Source organism: Sturnus vulgaris, chromosome 5, assembly GCF_052056855.1.
Source record: "Sturnus vulgaris isolate bStuVul1 chromosome 5, bStuVul1.hap1, whole genome shotgun sequence".
NCBI classification, from domain to species: Eukaryota; Metazoa; Chordata; class Aves; order Passeriformes; family Sturnidae; genus Sturnus; species Sturnus vulgaris.
The window spans coordinates 46757372-46778481 of NC_142247.1; the positions used below are offsets into that span (position 1 = coordinate 46757372).

The following is a 21110-nucleotide window of genomic DNA, read 5'->3' on the forward strand; positions in this document are numbered from 1 at the left end:
GTCCCTGCTGGCTAATGGCACACAGCCTGAGGGTGCTTGTCTGGCTGTCTTAGGTTGCAATACAGGATGTGAACAAAAGTATGTATTCTATCTGTTAAAAACCAGGTGAGGCAGTGTTCTTTATATTTTCCACAACCCATCTTCCCTCCAGGGAGATATCTTCTGCTAATGGGCCATTGAGTCTCACTGCATGACTGATAAAATTACATCATCCTATTGGGAGATGCTCCACCCAGGGGGAGAAGCCAAGCCTTTTCCACCTAGGTAAAAACTGAGATTTGGAACGCCAAGGCAGCCTTTTTTTCCACTGGATTCCGGAGGAAAGTCGGACCTTTCCACATCATCACTGGACCTTCGGAGGAAAACTGTACCTTCTACAGGAGCACTGCTTCAACTGAACCACATCTGTCATCCAGGAGGACTGCAGCCACCATTTAATCGGACTGCTACCAACACCCTGACTGACAGGGTGTCAGGTTGTATTCTGACTGTCAGTGTTTTGGGTTTGGTCTTTTTTTGTAATACTGTATTTCTGTTTTAATTTTTCCTAGTAAAGAACTGTTATTCCTATTCCCCTATCTTTGCCTGAGAGCCCCTTACTTTCAAAATTATGATAATTTGAAGGGAGGGGGTTTACATTTTCCATTTCAAGAGAGGCTCCTGCCCTTCTTGGCAGACACCTGTCTTTCAAACCAAGACATTGGCATGACTGCACATCTCAAATCACTGGCAGGCCTCTACAACCACTCCCTGCCTTGAATGAATCTTTCAATAAAAAGCAAGTAAAACTGGAGCAAACAAAGCGTTGACTAGGATAGGGGTGCATTTGGATGAGTTTTCTCTCTCTTCATACTTCAATGGAGCTGGTGTCAGATGATACTGGCTCCCTGCCACTCAGCTAGATGCTACTGCTGCCCATGGATGGGCATGAGGTAACTCCTTGCGAAGAAGGTCAAGGAAAACTACAGTACACTGAAACTACTCACTTTATTTCTGTATGAAAAATTTCACATGGTTTAAAATAGATGCTGTGAGAGTTTGATACAGATTTTAAATCTTGAATTTTGAAAATAAGTTTTTACCTGAATTGGAAATACCAGTGTAAAGGGCTGCATTTTATTTTTGCATGAAATAATGTTTTGTTGCCTTTCTATTAACCACTTACATTGTTTTGAATGGAGGTAGGGTTTTCGTGAGGCACACAAAATTGAATTTGCACTATAGCTGCAGTTGTGGATGAAATCAACTTTTGCTGACAGAAATTCTGAAAAACTTATCTCTACCATCTGCTATTTTTACCCCCAAAGCATAGACAATTTCAAATAACCTCTGAATAGCTGTGGACCTGTTTCCATTTAGAACTGTAAGTGCCCACAAAATGGAATCATATGCCTGTCCTTTGAGAGCTTTCATTTGATGATGGTGAAACACATGCTCAGAAGTAGAAGTCAGCATGATCCTATTAAAATCCTTTCTCAAAAAAAGAAAAAAAAAAGACTAAAGGAATTTCCCTAACAAACAGAAATGTCATTTGGTCACATGGAGGAGAGCATTAGAACAAGAAAGCTCAAGGAGAACAAAATGTTTATGGAGCAGACTCTCACCATCGTACTTCCCAGCACCTCAGTGCTGTGATGCCACTCTTCCAAGCACAACTTGCTTCATTACTAGACCTCATTTGCTCAAAGGATTCTTTAAGGAAAAATAATGAGAAACTTATCCAGAATTCCCTGGTTCTCTGGACCTCATCTTAATGTTGTCTCAGTACTAAGCAATGAAGTTGCTTTTGCTGTATGTTCCAACACTATTTCAGGTGAGTGAATGTCCTTTGAGGTACTTTTGGGGTAGCTACCCTGACATTCTATTTTCTCATCAAGTAGTACTTTAAGAAAATTTCCTGCAGCAAGCATCATCAAACTAATGCACCAAGTAGCTACCTCAATCCTAACAGTCCAAGACCTGAGTGCAGACTTGTAAATTATTATTTGCTCTGAATCATTAGAATGTGTTGTTCTTTTCCCAGACCTATATTCATGCATAATTTACTGATTTCCCACTGCTTACTTCACTAAATGTTGAAAATTCATGCACACCCTTGGACCATTTTAGCAGGTTTCGCAGACTGACAGTCCTTTTATTTGTATGGGTTCAGCATACAGCGTGATACACTGAAGCTAAGAAAAACCGGAGATGATGATTCACAGGAAAATCTTTGAGAAGTCCATTTCTTCTAATTCAGTGCAAAAACAATTCACAAACTGTCCATAATCAGTGACTACATTCTACATTATTTTAAAATTTACTTAGTGCTGTAAGTAATCATTAGTGACAATACTACTATAGCCTGGAAATAAGGCAGGGGCAAGATCTGATCTACATCTGGTTTATATTTAGTGTTCATACTTATATATTATTTCATATGCATACACTAACATGAAACAACAGCAAAACAAAACTGTTACCACAACAATGAACAGAGTATATTGTATAGCTTTTAAGTTATGGTATACAGTAAAACTGGTGTCACATAGTATATGTTATGGAGTACATTAATATACTATATCAATTTGAAAATTTAACAAAGAATTTTTTAAAGCAAGTAAGATATTACATACAATGGTGTTGAGTCATCATTACTGCAGTTTAAAATATTGGCCCTTTCATGCCTCAGGAAACTTGGAATCAAGCTAATGAATCATAGTCAGTACATAGCATTTGACAGCTGCAATGATTTAAGAGCAACCTGAATTTCTTGGATTTGAGTACTTGATTTTGCACTCTTGCAAAATGCTTAGTTTCTCTGTCTGCCTCTGTAATACATATAAATACTTGTCTTACAGCATTTATCAGCTCTGTTTTTTGATTTAGAAATAAATACTCAGTTTATCACTTTCTTTCACATCAAAGAGGAAGCAAGACATGGAAGCCCAAAGGCACGTCCCACTAACATAGTGGCTGATGTGTTGGCTTTTAATGGAAAGTGGCACTCTAAGTATCTAATCACTCTACTTATAGAATTTAAACCCCTAAACTACTTTGGAACATTCATATATTTAACCTACTGCTACGCAGGCAAATATTATTTAACTACAAGTCTAATTTAGGTAATAGCTTTAAAACCACTGAAGCCAAAATGCATCAGAATAATAATCATACAACTATACAAATAGCTGTACCTAATTCCTAATTTTACAGTGCTGCAACTCTCCAGCAGTAGCATAAATGTATGTATGTACACATGCAACAGAGAAGGAGCAAACCTGTGTTGTGGATGGACTTATATCTGCTTTTCTCATGCTCAGTGTTTAGGTTTATATTAAAAATAGTATCAGCAGAGAATTGCTGTGGGAAGAAAAGCACAAAATGCTGCTCAAGAGTATCTGAAGCCAGATGTCATAAAGTAACACTTTTGATTGCTAGGGCTGCTTGTGCTTCTGTTAGTTGTGGCTTTTCCAGCTACTCCCAGAGTATGATAATGAGGTTGGATGGGGAAACTGCTTAACAGTCATAAAAACTGTTACACCTTCTGCTGCACTGGACAATTTATCCTTCGAGCTCAAAAAGACAGGAGGCAGCCATGGCAGGCTGAGGGGCTAAAGGCAGCTGGTGATTCAATGTCTGAGTTAGACTTCAAGAAACAGTATGCTTCACATTGCAAATTAATGTTTATTTTACACAGGACCATCAGAATTAACAATAGGGTGCCAGAGTGCATCTTCACTAATCTATCCCATAACACAGAAGTACAATTTTCAAAGACTCATATTTATATATCTGATAATCACTTTTGTCCCTGTTACTTAATTGCTAATTAGAAATGCTTTGGGACACACATACACATGCCCACATTAAAAAAAAAAGGCAATACAAATTATTTTGTTGCTGTCAGAAATAGTAAGTATCAGGTAGCACATCATCGTTTCCTGGTCCCACTGTTGCCACTGGCAGATTTATTGAAACTTCTGCTCATTTGTGGGAAGTGTACAGTTGGTGTTCTTTCAGTGGGGCCATATAGCCCTAAATTCCTGGCTGTAGCTGACTTGCGAAGAGGCTTGACACTGGGAAAAGGATTGAAGACTTGTGGCTTTGGGTTCCCAGGCTGGGCCGATTTACCCAGGTTTCCACTGGATGAAGTGGAAGACTCTGATAAATGTGGCTGGCTGGACTGATGGGATGTTGGCTCCACATCAGTTTGGGTATCTGAGGTGAGTTCCAGTGCTTCCAGTTTTAGCTGAACCACGGACATGTTTGTACCACTGTCCATAGAGTCTGGTTCAGACAACTGCTGGTCAGCTTTCCAAGTAGTCCTGTCATCCAAACCACCTTCTTCTCTTTCTCCAAAGTCAGAATGTTTGGAAGTCTCCTCCTTTGCACCAGGACTATTTGTTTTACAGCTCTCACTCTGCTCATCTATCAGTCCTACGGTATCCCCGTAGCCCAGCTGGCTTTTAGCCCTAGCAATGTTCTTCCGATGAACTCGTATATGAGTGCGCCACGGAGAGTTCAGTTTTGTTTTAAGATCTTCTTGGGGAATGGGAGAAATCTTCCCCATAGCATGGCTTGGGATGTGAATAACAGCATTTTTGAGAGACTTGTTATTCAATTTCATCTTCTTTCCTAAAAGGAGGTGGTTTATCACTGGGGAATGGTTTACCTGAGAAGGGAGGAGGCTGGTAACTGGCCCCTTGTCTGAAAGAAAGCATTTAAAAGAAACATAGTATTGTTAAAGAACAAAACAAATTAATGTTCTAAGGATCTACCACCAAATTTAACACATTTCTTGAGGTATGGCAAAGGTTTGTAGGACAGAATGTATTTTTTAAAAACAACCCAAACTTAAAAATCATCACTGAATTTCACTTATGTCTTAAGAGTTGAACACAAAGCAGCACCTTCTATATAAGGATTTTCTGCCTCCTCTCACTGCTTTGCACCTATGGGTAAGTTCTGAGCCAGGAACACCATGAAAATAAATAATTAAAAAACCCAGCTTCTTAATTTTTTGAATTGCACTAAAACTGATAGTTTAACAATAATGTTGGCTTCTCCTTCATTTCTCTTCCAACAGCAAGAGGCAATTGAATCTCCATATGAGGTCAGTCACATAAGCCTCTCCATGAAGCTTGTGTGACTGGAAAATGGAGAACTAATTAAAGTACTTTTAATGCATAAAACCACGTCTTTTTAAGCCAGAGGAGTAGATTCAGAATTAGTGATTAGATGATAGTTTGATTAAATGACAAACCCAGACCTGCATCATGATTAGTAAGATTGGAAAATCTGTGTTTGCAAGGTAGAGGTTGGCATCCTTGGAAATTAACATTTTACTATTTGCACTGTTTCTGCTGGCTACAGCCTTTGTTCAAAGCAAACACTTCACTAATATTTTTTTAAAAATCCTTCTAAATCATGTAAATGGAAAACTGCAGCTCCATGTATTCCATGTATTCCATGTATTGAGCTCCAATGCTCCTGCTTGCATTTCTAGGTGTAGAAAATCTAGAAGAGAAATAAAAATTCTCCACAGTGACCCATTTGCATGGTTCAATGGTGAACTTAGATGACACCTAAGCAGGGAGGAATGAGTGGGGTGGGCTGTATTCAGCTTGTACACCCTGTAAAACCTTCAGCTGTGCATTTCATGCCAACCCCAGCACTGCTGAGTATGACAATTAGGGAGACAGACTCCATAACACGGGTTGTTAAATAAGGGACTGATGTCTAGCTCAGTCCTCACAACAGTATCATTATGGCTAGGGAAAATGCCAGCCTGTCTTGGTTTAATTTAATTTCCCCAAAAAATGTGTTGATTTAATTTCGTTTCCCGGCCAACACACCAAATAATGTCACGGTTTTGATTTGCCAATTTAAATAAACTCATTTTCTGTTGTGAGACAGAACCAGGACCAGAAGCAAGGCAGGCCTAAAACTTATGAGGGTATAAAAAGAAATTTATTAACTACACAAAAAAAGAGGGGGAAAAAAACCCAATTCAGAATAAGATTTTTTTTCAGACCACTCCTTCCTTCCCTCTCCCAACCTTCATAACAACAAAACAAATATACAACATCTACTTCGGTCAGTTCCCAACTTAGTCTTTTTCAGTTCACTTCCGGAGAGAGAAGCCTCCTCTTGTTGAAGCTGTAGGGATTTTTTCCACAAGAAGGAAGAAAACAGTCCTCTCGTGGTTTCATTTTTCACAATTTGCATCTGCCCAGGAACCTGCAATCGTGGCACTCCTCCCAACTCCACAGCCTTCCCAAAGCTGTAGATGTGGGCCAGGTCTGTCTCATGGGGTATTACTTTTAAGAATGAAATGTTCCACAGCAAAGGTTCTCTTCATCTCTTTTCTCTCTGTTCATGCTTCATCCTCAGAAAACTGAGATCCCCTTCTTTCCTCGGGGCAAAGATTCTCAACACAGGTGCTTTTTGGTCAAATCATCCATCAAATGGAACATCTCCAACCCCCCATGTCTTTCTCCATGGTTTATAGGAATATTCAGTACATCAGTTCATTCCTACAATCTTAAAAAAGGACATTTCAGCCATCTTGACAGCATCTCCTCATTCTTCTTCCATCTAGAAAAACGTAGCTCTTGCTTCACTGACTTCAGAATATCTCCTTTTTCCCTTTCACTCTGGGAAGGACTGAAATGTCTGCAAGTCTTATCTGAGCATTGAAAGAGTTAAAACTTTGAACAGGGAAAAGGAAAAAAAAGAAACTAAGGCTACAATGCTGGAGCTTTGCCAGGATCTCTGAAACCAGCCACACTGGAAGTGGGGGGGGGGGGAGAGGGGCACAGGAGAAAAGCGGCTGGGATCTCAAATCAGCCCGAGTTTTTTCTGGCCACCGTCCATGGCCACTCCCTCCTCCCTGCTGGGCCATGCCAGTCCCCAGACAGGGGGGCCCGGCCCTGCCCCTGCCAGGCCCACAGGCCTGCAGTCAGCCCAGGCCGGGGCCCTGTTACCTGCACTGCCATTGGAAAAACAAAGAGACTCAGTTCCGGATTACCTCCTTCAAAATGTGTGTTCACGGAGCGAGCTAACTTTCTCCAATTGGCCGTTGAAGCTGTCCCAAGCCCCCAACAGAGGAAGCTCCCTTAGAGAAAACTTCTCTCTTAGTTTCTTCTTCCCAGGTCAACCCAGCACACAGTCACAATGGAATATCTAAACCAGTTTCTTCAGTTGCATAATTTGCCATGCCCAGATGAATGCAGAGGAGTTTGGATAATACAGACCAGCTAGGAATCTACCTGCCACATGATCTGAAGCATCCTCATCGCTGCATTCACTTTTTCCAGTGCATCAATATGCCAATTCCAAGAATGCCAAAGACTAAGTTTTTAATCACAGAGATCAACACAATGCACCCAGATAGCAAAGCCACCCTTAAATACCATTGTTTAGTTGGTCCCTGGGACCTAAGAAAACCCCAGGGACATCATCTTCAATTCCTGGCAAAAGAAGAAAAAATATCACCTTCTTGTTGTCTGTCTGCATGAAGTGGTATCCACTTTACTGCAATATTACATATTCCATCAATCTTTCTTATTTTGTCTATTGGGTTAAATGTAATAGAACGTAATTTGCCTGACAAAGTTATTTTGTAATAAAACAGGAAATGAAGCATGTTTTGATGTGTTACCTGCTCTGATATACACATGCTGAACCTGCTGTTGCTGCTTCTTCTTTATCCTGGAATATTGCTTTTTCAGTGCATTAATATCAGTGGTCATACGCTCCATCATCATGCTGTTAAAAGCAGTGTGATAGTCACTTCTGCAAGAGTCTATTGCTCCTGGACTTAATTCTGCAATGTTACTGGAACCAAGACTTTGCTCTTCATTCTGATCTGTAGACAGAGGGAATAAGGTAGAGGTGAGGAGTAAATTGGCATACTCAAGAAATGTATCTGTACTTCTGTAGATTATTTCCAAGGGATGTCTGTGTCTGATTCCTACCATCTTATTTAACTGTAGTCTTTAATTAAAAATTTATTATAATATGTATATTTAACTAAGCTGTACTATTTACAATAAGAAGTATTATAAACAGCGCTAGTGCTTACGAATAGCAAGAGTTTGATGGGAGGTTAAAGAGTACAAAAGTCAATTAACATGGCAACGCAGTTATAAGCACAATTCTTCAAATATCCAAAAGTACATCAAGCCACCACTGAAGAAATTCAATAACAGATTATTTATGAAATACATAACAGTCAAGTAGGCATGAGACTAAACAACCAACCTAATGCTACCAGCAAGAAGCATCAATAGAACACCACAGGGAGAAAGCTGCTAGTAGCAACAAAACGGATAGGCACAGAGCAGCTGAGAATCAGACAACTTGAGAATGTCTCTGATCAATAGCTGCAGAAAAACAGCAGCCGGGCAATTTATTTTCACAGCTGTTTCTGATGCACCAACCTGGCACTTCAGGGTGAGGGGGGACAATTCTTTTTCAAGGAATGTTTATTTGTCTTTGGCTTAGTTTGCAACAGCAAACAGTTTGATGTTCTGACTATGTGCTAGTTTGAAGCAGCAGGCAGAGAGTCCCTCGGGAAGAGAAAAACAAAACACCACAGCAATCAAGAGGAAAATTGCAGCTTACAGGTCTCAGCAAAACCAAGACACAAGAATGATGAAGCGTGAACAGCAACTGTTACATCAGTCTGGGGTTATTTCGCAGGTAAGGTGGTGGTGAATTGGGGATAAATAAAAATGGCCTCTCCCAAGATACTTTGAAATCACTGTTAATCCAGTACCATTTCATAAAGGCTGCTGCAAGTAAACAAATGTTCTTTGCTTTTCTTGTATGGATCAGCATTTTGTACTGCTTATAGAGAATTTGCACTGGTGTTCATAAAATTCTGTCAAGAAATTTTATTTCAGTGCAGAAGGATTTGAAAAGTAGTGACATTTCTTCAGAACACCGTAAACCATACCAATTTTTAAAAAAATGTGAATATATCCAAAACATACAACAGTCTGAAGGTTTGGCCAAAAGGGCAGTGAAATCACCTGCAGAATTCACTCATTGCTGATAGGTTCCAGTACTAGCCATGCGTATGTTAATAAAGATCAAGATCATTTATTAAAGGTACACCCTTCAGAAAATGCTGACTACCTAACAGCTGTCTCAGAAATATGCATGGATTTAGGGTGGAATTTTTTTCACATACACTTATTTTTTTGTGTGTGGGCACCACTATGGGGTTGTTTTGCTAACCATTACTGTAGCCAAATCCTTAACTCACACCATCATTTACTGTACACCTACAGCCTTCCAACCTGGCTTTGACATCTTCATGGAGCACAGAGCAAGTCATTTGGTACCTGCTGTAACCTCTATGTGCATAGAAAACACATTTTCCTTAACAGCCTTCACAGACAGAGCTGCAGACAATTTCTGCCAGGTCATATAGATTTAACTGTGTTGCCCAAAATTTAAAAAGTCTCTTTTACCTTTCATCTGCTTTTGGTTTTTTTGGAGCTCTGGTGCCAAAAACCCACTTAATGGTCCAAGACAACCAATTGCATTAGTAATTGAGTCTTCATCATCTAAGTCATTCTCTTCATCACTGTCTCTGATTCTGCCTAACCTTCTGTCAAAAGAGAACATAAGAGAAGAAAGGAAAATACATTCTTAAATGTAAACATTATCGAGCATTTTTATCTTTTTTAGAAGCATACAAGGGAGGATCCACCTGCCTTTTCACTATCTACAGAGGGTAAACAATAACTCTATACACCATCAGCAGTGCATTTCAAACTTACCCTGAAAATGAAGTTGATTTTACTGCTGCAGGGAAAGGAGTAATATTGTATGTGTATTTCTCCCTTAATTCTGCGAGTTGTGGGAAAGGAAACTGAGCCATGGTGTAAACAGTCTAGGGGGGAAAAAATGGCAACTTTAAAAACTTTTGCTTTAATTAACAGTCTCACAAAAGATTTTTCCATTAACACACTTTCACAGTCTCGCACTATTAAAGGCCACACATTCTTTCATATACACATGCTATAAGAAAATGGTCTCGTTTTATGATTCAGTCAGTATTTCCTGTAAGTAAAATAAATACTGTCTCACTAGAAAACTATATAGTTCAGTTAAAAAAAAAAGGAACTGATAACATGAGCTGCAGGATGATTTACAACTCTTATACTCATTTAATAATTATTGTCAACCCCTTCTTGCCAGCACACCGGAAATCCTCCTCCAATTATGATTTCATTTATATGAATGCATCATTTAGGATTTGGGGATCTTTCAGAAGACCTAAGTTTTTGCTCAAGTATTCAACGAAGTATTAGCACCAGCATAGATAGGAAGGCACTAGATAGCACTAGATAGATCCTCATTGATGTGGACTGTAAGCTGATTCATTATTTTACCTGAGAAGCTCAAGAGCTTGTGTGAAAGAAATCATGCCGGTACAAAAATCATAGCTAAAGAGGAAGGATCCAACATTATCCAAGTTTTCCTCCCTCAGTTTCAACCAACTCAGGTTGGTTTTGAGGCTAAAGGTGGGGTTTGGTGAGGTAAAGGTAGTTGTTTTTATAAAACAAGATCATCAAAATGCTAATAGATTTTCTTTATGTCAATACTCAGAGTTTTAAAAGATACATAGTTATAAATGCATTTCCTTTCAGCATTATTTTTGCTGTAAGTAATCAGCCAACCTGGCATAAAGATACATCATATGCATTGCAATATCACTGCTGATTTGTTCCTACATACTCTAGTTGTCTATTTTTCTGTGCTTTTATTCACTATTCAAAACCTTCAAATAACTGCCAAATAATTCGTTTGGAGTCTCAATGTCAGAAGAAAAAAAACAAAAACCAAAAATATAATTTCCCATAATTTCTCTGAAATATTAAAGCTTTTCCACATCCTGAAATTTTAATATCTTTTGAAAGACAGCAACATAAAATTCTCATTAGCTATGACAGTAAATCTTCACTTACATATTTTTTTCCTGTGCTATTAAGTCAGTGGCATTTTCATCTGAAGGCAAATGACCTCATTGAAGATCAAAGGACATTCTGAACAGTTTCTACATAATTCATTCTTGACCCATGCCTTTTCTATGCTAAATACACTAAGGATAATTGCAAACATGAATTCAGTACTAGATATTTCCTGACATAAGGAAGGAAAAAAGTTTTGTTAATGGCAATAATGTAAGCATTGAGGAGCAGGAAGCACACCCGTCTGAATCAAAGACAGGGCAATAGTGCACCTCAACAGGCTTCTGTGTGAGAATGCTTTTACAGTTCAAGCCATGCACAGACTCTAAGGAAAGGAAGGTGCCTTCAAAAATCCAGAGTATGAAATGAGGTTTTGCTACTCCATTAACTACAGTGCTACTGTGAAAGAAAAATATTCTATAGGTGATTTCCCATCAGTCTACCAGACAAAGGAATTTTATGATCTGGAGAAAGACCTACCTCCAGCCCAACACGTCTGCCTGCTTGCTTGATCTCCATCACACTTTCCTGTTAGGGGTTTTTTTTTTCCCCATATGTTTCAACCCTCTCTGGAGTTTTGTCTGGAATTTATTTCTACTCTTTATGTCAATATCCTTCTCAGGTAACTTGCTCCATATGCTAGTTACCCTTTAAGTGAAACACTCGACTCCAATTCCCCCATTTACTCTTTGCACCTACTGTTTCAGATTATACTTTTAGCTTTTGCCTGCCTCCAACCTGTGTCTCTTCCACATCTCCTACAAATTCTTTCATTTAGCATACATATTTTTATCTTAACTATTGTTATTAGATTATAATTGCAGACCTTGCTTACCACCTGGCTAAGAGATCCACAAAACAGATTTTATGCCAGTGCAAGTTCCACTGGAAATTAAAAAAAATTATTGTCAACCAACACCTCTGATATCCTCCCAGCGACAGTTCAGTCAAAGCATTCTTCTAGTTTTTACACAGCCTTGGATGCCATTTGGTTAATTCTGGGGAACTGTCCCAAGGGAAAATAGCCTATACACAAAAGCATGATGCAGCCAAGCTTAGCATCTTATTTATGTAATGGACAGAACCTGGGAACAAGAAGAGACAAGGACAAAATCCCTCTATTCTCACCTTAAATCATTTGACAATCCTTTGCCTTACTATAAAAATGCAAAACTGTCTACACCCTCAACAGAACACCATATAGGAGATGATGGGCTGTGGCTTCCAAACAGGGTAAGCCATTTTGCAGACAACTTACCAAACACACTTATCTCCATAGCTGCCCCTCACTGATTTAAGGCTCTTCTTTCTTTTCACTTTGACTAAGAAAATAAAACAAAAAGCAAAAGCAAAAACAAACCCAGAAGAAAATAGACTAAGTGCTACTCAAGTAGAAAGTTAACAGTGAATACCATTAAATCAGGGTAACTGCCTAGGGAGATAGTCCAAAATGCTAGAGTACCACAGAAAGACTAATACCTGTTCCCCTCTGTTCTAGTAAATACAAAGGGATGCCTCTCCTCCAGTTGGCTTCTCATCTCATTTGTGCTGCAATGTTTCTGGGTGTCCAAATTGAATTAATTTAGCTGCTTAAAAAAAGGCTCACTTTCTGACAAGGCATGAAAGCACAGACTCAGTTTAGTACACTCTGTTTAGAATATCTGCAGACACCTGATGTACAGCCTTCTGTCTCTGTACTGGAACTAATACATACCCAGTCTAGAATCTGATGTGTACAGCACTTACCCTTTATTCACCCAAACTTTTCAATACAAAAAAGGAAGAACCTGTAGGCTGGTTTGTTCCTCCAATGCCTCATGCTCTTCTCAGTAAAACCTTAAGAACTTCTGTCACAAAAGGGCCAAATCTGCAAAAACTTTAAGGCCTCCATCCTAACTATAGGTACTGTCTGCATGGGAGGGATAAAACTGCAGCAACTATACATGCTAGTGGAGAGAATGAAGACATGAATGCCCTGTTCTACTTTAGACATCCACTCTGTCAACACTTCCCTTGAAGGATCAGAAGAAACAAGGCTTTTAGAGCACAATTTGTTTTCCAGTGGTTGAGAAGTGCATGATACTCTGGCTTAAGTGAGCCTGGACAAGTAGTTTAGATGCAAATATAAGTGTTATGCAAGTCTAAAGAGAAGTGAGATGATTGCCACCAGTGAGCACTACTGAAATGTGTAGGAAAGGCAGAGTGGGATATTAATCCTTTCCCCACAGTAGTACTAATCCTTGAGCCATCTTGTAAAAAAAGTATTAGACGTAAATTCATCTTTCTGGTTTTTATTAGAAGAAAAAAAAATAGAAAAAAAATCATCTCTGGATGACTCCTCTGAAAGGTTTAAAGCAATTTAAAAACCAGCATGTTCAAGCAGTCTGTATCTTTTCATTAATGCAACAGTTTATATTTCTTAATTTTTTTCTCCAACCAGGTACATGGTAGCACTTACATGCCTTGATGGTAAACTCTTGTAGTTCCTTCTTCTTTCCACTTAGGGTAAAGAGCGGAGGCCTCAGAGACAGCTACACTGCCAGTGCCTGCCTTTGACTTCAAGAAAGCTATGCAAACTATATTGTGGCTTCTTCAACCAAGAGGACACACATAAACCAGATACACTACTCCTCCATACACAGAACTTAAACCTGCCACATTCTCTGTATCAGTGGCAATGCCATCCTACCTTAACACTCTTGTCAGTGCCACAAAATACTCACATACACTATGAACACTATGTATTGGGCCAAATACTCATTTTTTGCTGAAGCACAAAAAGATTGCTAATTTGCTAGTATTTGTAACTGCAAGAGTTAAAAAAAAGAAAATCCTTCCATCCCTCCAATCAGTACATTACCCATGCTTTATTTTCCATTACACACAGCAGAAAAGAAAGAAATCCACAGAGTCACAAAAGACAATCCCAGCTTTTCCAAAATTATTCTTATTCACAAATGCCACATCTTGATTTTGTACCACATGGGAGACCAGGAACTGAAACACAATGAGAATATGTCAGCTTGTGCTACCCTCCTTACACATCCTCACTATCTGAACTATTTAGTGAGGAACCTTAACACATTTTTTAAAAGGATGTGAGTACCTCTGACCAGCCATATTTCCATTTTTGAAGCAAAACACTCACTTCTCCCATTCCTAGAGCTTCCTCATCAGACAAAATAACAATGACCAAAATAATAAAACTGAAAATAGTGTATTTTAACACAGTCTTCCAACAATAAGTAATAGAAGTCACTTGCTAACTGTTATTCAACTTTTTGTAGCTTCAGAGACTGACTTTTTTCCTTCCCCTAAGTCAGGTACAAAGTTTCAGGTGAATTATGTTTTCTGTACTTGCACCCATTTAATCACTGTGCTCTAACTCATCAAACGGAAAGTTCCAGAACTGTAGCACAAAGTCCTTATAAAGCATCTAAGTAGACAACACCTTAAAAATATCACAAGAATAAGTGTAATTAAAAAATAAATTGTATCTGCCATACTAAAGGCCCTTTCCTTTCCCAGAACAATGTGGGTCTTTGCTCGCATACAATGGCATATGCTTTAAGAATTCAGGCATTGCCATTATCTACAAATGTCTTTGTTTACAGTAAACTACTGACTGTTCATGGTGGGTTTTTTTTAAAATCATGAAGGACTTTTTATACACTTCTCACTTCATAAACTCTTATTTCACACAGTGTCTGCAGAATGAAAAAGACAGTATAATAAAAAACTGACCAAAACATAAAAATAAGACAAAAGAAAACCCCAAAATAGTGACTACTAAGAGATTCTACATCTCACTTGTGTAAATCCAATTGAGCATTATATCACAAAAGACTCTGAGCTGTCAATATAAAATCAATTTTTATTAATTAAAGAACTGCTAGCAGTTCTCTACATTTAATATATAAAGTAAGATTCTAGCTCTAACTGCATGTCATCTCTTGTTTCATTGACATGCTAGCTCAACCCAGTTATTTGAAACTTTTATTCTTGGGAGAATTTAGGTTTCTGCAGTATCTGAACAAACAAGTAATTTGTTAGAAATCAAGACCAAAGAAATCAAACAGAAAACACACAAAAAAAATTTTGCTATAATTACTCACTTGCATAAGTTCATTGCTGTCAATCAGACTGTCTTCAAGCATCTCCTGGGTCAGCTTGCCCATAGTACTGTAAAACTCATCTGCTGTGTCACAACACTCAATCTGCCTACATCAAAATAAATGTTTTTATTTTACTTTTACATATGATTCTACATGTTCAAAACAAAACCGATTTTCTTGTCATCATAAAATATGCATTTCTGTTAGAGAGCTCAACTTTTAAGTTTATTTGCAATTTTGCCTAGACTTCCAAATAATAAAACTGTGCACACAACACTGGAAAAGCTGCAGCAGTAAAAAGATGCACTGACTCCTCGTGATAATAGATTCATGTATCTCCAGACAGGCTATTCCCTCTGCCCCTCTCACTTGTACAGCACAAGAATCAATACATTTTGCCTCCTATTAGCACAAGGGAGTTCTTTCATCAGGTCAAAATGGGATCATAAAGACTTCTTCACTGCCTCATCACCTATTCTTCACATGCATCAAACGGCTAAATTCACTGTCTGGACTTCCTTTTTTCCAGACAGGATGATATCCACTGGCCAGAAACCATTCCTATGGAATAAATTAAGTATAGGTGCCTTCATACATGTCATGTGTTAAAAAAGAATTAAGCTAATATAATGCAGAATGAAGGAAAATTCACTCATATTTATTTCTAAATTAGGGACGGGAGCAATGTTGGTTTTGGTTGTTTGTTTGCTTTGGTAGTATGCTTCTGTTTGTCTTGTTCTGGGGAGGGGGTCCAATTTGATATTTTTTCTGCACTTTTCTTCAAATTTCTAAAAACAGAATCACTCTAAATACAGAGTTTCATCTAGAGGAAGAGAAATATGAGTAATATGGTTTTGTGAGTTGATGTTCTACATACATTAGGGTCAGCTGCTAAACATCTGTCCTGTCAAGTGAAAAATTTGTTTTACTTCTATCTCAAGGAAATGCACTGATGGCTACATATTGTAGCCTCTCCTCTAAAACACAGATGCTGGAATGAAAAAAAATACACTGCTTTTTTTCTTCAGCAATAGAAGAAGCAGCTTTCCTTGATCTTCAGCATCTGTACATAACAACCATTGAGCTATGAAACTCCTATGAAATCTTAACATAGTTTGGGTAAAACAATGATTATGTAGCTAAAAAAATTTTAAAAATCAGTAGAAACAATGGGTATGTAGCCAATTATCACAAACTTATGGCTTACCTGCCCAGATACCTTCAGTCTCTCATGACCTCCATATACTTACTGCTTTCTCCACTGCACCTATATTTAACTTCCCTGTTCCTTCAGCCTCCCTCAAAACAGAAGTACGACTGAGCCACCCACATTTTAAAAATGCACTTCTCACCCTATTTTAAGTTCAAGAATGAATCTTGAGAAGCATGAAGATCATGAGACTATGAACACTATTTCAGGCCTCACCTCTTTAAATCCCCCTGTTCTAGCTCTAATGGGAGACGGAGAGAAACAAAAATGTCCCAATCTTCTCCCAGCATAAACAATGCTCAACCTTTTACCAGATCTTCTCCCATTCCCTAAAAACAACAGTTAGAAGATGTGCAGTGTGAACAGCTTATTCTCTTAGACACATTCTTATATATTTCTTGATTCTGTTCCTTTCAATTTTTTAAAATATGTTTAATTTTTCTTTAAGTTTTATGGTAAAATCTTCGAAGTAGTAACTTCCTTTTTATTGTATTATGAGTTGTAACATTCACAACTACAGCTTTTAAATGCACAGCGATCCACTGGAAGAACATTTTATCTAAAACACTGTGTGACTACATGCAGCTTAATCCTAATGCAAATGATTCATGCAAGTTTCATTAATGAACTGAATATTAAAAAAAGCTCTCAGGAATTTATTATTCTAATTATTATTATCCCAGTTAAAACTTAAATGTACTAAACAAATCCTCATACATTGCTACTGGCCTGCAGTGCTAATTTATTCAGAAAGAAAAAGGAAATGAAACCTCCAAGGACAGAACTGAACATAAATCTCAGTAGTTCAATTTCAGAGAAAAAAGGAAGATGAGTTTTAATAGGCATCACAAGAAAAAAATCGATGCAGCTGCTGCCGACAGCTGCAAAATGTTTCCAGCTGAACTAACATCTGCTTGACCTTTAAGGGCTCACACCTCCCATTGAAGCCAGTGACAAAACTAATTTCTCCAGGAGCACTGTAAACTCTTTGGAACGCAAATATTTGTGTTGACAACAGAGGAGTTTAAAGATCTAACTATCTCTTGTGATCTGGCCATGTGGTGAGTTTTCAAGGCCATAACGAACTGTAATAGAAACTTGGCTCGAATGCGCTTAAAAGCAGAGAATTTCAGGAAAATTCATTTTTGGGCCTTAAGAAAAAAGACTCATGTACCACAAGGTCATTCCCATAGTAACACTCAACTCTTGTACTGGGCAAAGCCAATGGGCTCAAATTCTTAAGCCTCCTTAAGTGAAAATAAGGGAATTAACATCCTCACTTTCAGGTACCCAACTAAATGTGGTCACCCTCAAATCTCTGTGTGTATCTTTACACAGAGTATTTACTAGTTCTTTCAGAGGCTTATGTTCAGGAAACTCCAGCCTTTTAACACAGCACACAGACCACTCCAACAACTGGAGACATTTTCTGCAAAAAGGGTTAATTATCATACCCATTCTGACACGATGTCAGAATCACATATTTTTAAAAAACCATAAAGGTACTTTTTGCAGCTTTTTCAAAACAATCATTCTCCTGAAAGATTTCGTCTTGTTTAGAATTGAGAACATCTTAAGGAAAACAAAAGTTAAATATGGCTCATACTGAAAAGAAAAAAAATCAGATAAAAATGGCCACTTACTCTCCTAGCTTGGCCCAGATAGCCAAAGCTACTCTCAGTATAATTTCAGAGCCTTCAAAGAATACTGAATCCCAGATCTTTAGAACTGTATGGTTAGGCAGACAGGTGGCAAAGAGTGTCAGAAACCACTGCATTGTGAAGACATTTGTAAGTGGGGGTTCATAGCCTCCTGAAGTTAAAACAACAAACAATCAAAAAACAAGTTATTTGAAGTAACTGCAACTTACTATCATCTTACAAGTGGTATAAACTGCTGAATAAAATACACTAGACATTCTAGCATCTCTGTTATTGCTCAAAACTTACTTAGACTGCAGCTGTCCAAAGATAAGCTGAGAACAGCAATGGAAAAATTACATAGTCACCTTCCATTCTGCTGCAAAAAACTAAGCAGCACCATTGGCTTTGTACTATAAACCCTGAATTACACCACCACACATTTTTCCCTCATATCAGAAAGATTGTTTCTCCTTCCCCAAAACCACATAAATAAAAACTTCTATAAAAAAAAAAGAAACAAATCTACCAACTTCCCCACAAAATGCTGCATTGTTTCACCAACTGATTGCATAAGTCTTTATCTACATTGTGATAAGGTGAAGGTGACTGTCTCTGTAAAGTCATACCTATTATTTTAATATCCTGGTGTACTTGTTAAGTTTCAAACAAAATGTAGTATTTCAGCCTGAAAATCTGAAGTTTTACTTTTTTGTTATGCTCAGAGAACATTTTGTGCATCCCAGTATCAACTGATGCACCGAAGGCCATGACCAGAGACGCCAGCCTGTGAAAACACTTTCAAAGAGCAAATATTTCCTTGATACCATTTCTTTGTTTTTTAGAGTTTGAGCATAGACACGTGGAACATAGTAGCAGATCTTTTCTGAGGTGGAATGCAGGGTGCACTTAGCTTCCCAAATGAAAAAGAAACCGAATTAACTGAAAAAAACCCTACATCTGGACAGAATACTATGCCACCAAACAAACAAACAAAAAACAAACAAACAAAAAACCCCAAAACAAACAAACAAAAAATCACAGTGCAAAGCTGAGTTTTGCACCTGTGTGTATGTAAAGATCCAAGTGAAGAAATACTAACCAGCCCCCACTGGCTCTCACATTGTAACTATTCCCAGAATAACTATATGAGCCAGCAACTACACAGAGGAGGACACCTATCCTGAGCTAAGGCAAGAAATTACCTTTCCAAGGTAGGCCTTGTACAAAGCTATGTGTTAGTGTTGTCACTCCATGCTTTGTATATTCTTGTCAACACAATTCTGTTTGCAGCTAGTGGTGGGACCAAATTATTTCCCTTTGTTTTTTTTCCTAGAAGTTCCACCTATTTATGTTAAGGTTATCAGTAAAATAGAAACCATCATATTTCATCTTAACAATTTAAAATACATATTCTAAGCAATAAACTCATGTAAACACTTAAAATACTGCATTTTTAAATCAGTGCTCAGATGAAACAACAGCAAGACAGAGTTTAATAGCATTTTCTGCGTAACATACCTCCACTTTCTCTGTTAGCAGCTCTTTGCAGGGTGTCTAAGTGCTGGGACAGTTCAGGAAGCTTCATTCGCAAAAGCTCTCGGAAAACAGCCATATCGACAGAGAGAGCACGGAGATTATTGACAAAGTAGCTATCAGGAAGCACTTTATCAATTAGGTAAATCATGATCTGTGGGCAAAAGTAAAGACTATCGTGTAGGACTTACAGAACAGTTATTTTCTAGGAGTAACAGAAAAATAAAATTTCTCTGTTCACTAAAGAATGAATTGGAGCCAGTTGCCAATGGGCAACACATGCTTATGGCACCTCCACTTATATGGGGAGAAAATATTATCACTTTGAGCATCCTCAGATACCCTAGGTATCCACAAGTATTCAAGATGCAAAGGCCTCTTGAAACTGTCCAAAATTTATGAACCATGAAAGTACTGAAATTAATGACTGAAATCAATGTCACAGTAAGCTACACCCAAGTTGGCAGCATTACCCACAACAAAAGCAATTTTTGACACTTCTGATGTTTGGAACCGTTTATGAGATTCTTCATTGCTAGAGAGTCTCATTCTCCCTTCTCTAGTTAACGCTACAACTAGAAGACTAATCTTGCAAATCCCCTACTTCCCCTCTCCAAAATGCAAGGTACTGTTCTTTAAAAAGAGATTCTCCATACATTTTACTGTGATGTATTACCGTGTGCTGCACTCCATCTTGTCATTTTGAAAGGTGCTAAATTAAGCAGTGAGACATTTTTAGCAGACATCTGTTTCAAGTGAGGTAACTAAACTACGTGGATAGTAATGGATTAAATGGATATTGTCAAGCTTTTGAGAATGAACAAATGCAAGAAAAAATATGCAGAAGCTGATGTTTATCGCAGCCTAACAAGACACTGACCTTCACTTCACGATCTTTTATGATCTCTATGGCCACTCTACCAACCAGAGTTGGTAGAGAGAGCCTGCATGCAGAGAGCCTGCATGCAGTCATCCCATCTGCATCTCATCTCCATTTCTCTCATATGACCATCCTTACCATGTTTCATAAAGACCTTAATTCTCAAGAAAAGCATTGCACCTTCATATACAGGAGATAATCCTCCTTCCAATTCCTCGCTTTTCATAAGATGCCCACAGAAACAGCTTCTCGGACACAGGACTACCAAGAGCACCACCTGACATAGTCTTACTGCTTTCTTTTCTTTCCTAGCTTCTTGTGACCACATACTGTCACTTGTCCTTGCAAGATTTCTTCAGCAATAGCAGTCTTATGTTCCATGTTTTAAAGCATGTGGATCAGTAGTCAACACAGGCAAATCAACAGCTTCTACGTGACAGCCTTGTATTTTGTAAGATGCATTACCTAACCTTTGCTGAATAGTTGGTCACTTCACCGTCTTGCAAAAATGTGCTTTATTTTGTTCAGCTATATTTCAACCAATGGAAGAGTAATTTAATATAGCAACATTAACTAACAACGTTGCTATTTGTGTTTTCATTAATTCCTTATGACATAAGCTATAAAGCCCCATGTTAAAGACACTGTTCTATTAAAAAAGGCCTTTGCTACCTTCCCACTTAATATTATTACCTCACTGCTCTCTGATATATGAGAGCATAGAGAAGAACAGAAATCTTTCTCAACACCGAATTTCAT

General features: G+C 38.1%; 1 protein-coding gene across 4 annotated transcripts in view; it reads right to left on the minus strand.

Annotated features, from left to right (window-relative positions):
- Positions 1-2103: 2103 nt before the first annotated feature.
- TBC1D30 (TBC1 domain family member 30) overlaps positions 2104-21110 on the minus strand; it is a 55838-nt gene continuing 36831 nt past the window's right edge. For all 4 annotated transcript variants that reach the window (XM_088165646.1, XM_088165649.1, XM_088165648.1 and 1 more), the window contains 7 exons: positions 19457-19625; positions 17939-18107; positions 15086-15191; positions 9777-9889; positions 9465-9604; positions 7646-7852; positions 2104-4689 (listed from right to left, as the gene is read on the minus strand). In XM_088165646.1, the coding sequence (XP_088021772.1) occupies positions 3914-4689; positions 7646-7852; positions 9465-9604; positions 9777-9889; positions 15086-15191; positions 17939-18107; positions 19457-19625 (1680 nt within the window). In that variant the 3' untranslated portion in view covers positions 2104-3913. The remainder of the gene's footprint in view (positions 4690-7645; positions 7853-9464; positions 9605-9776; positions 9890-15085; positions 15192-17938; positions 18108-19456; positions 19626-21110) is intronic.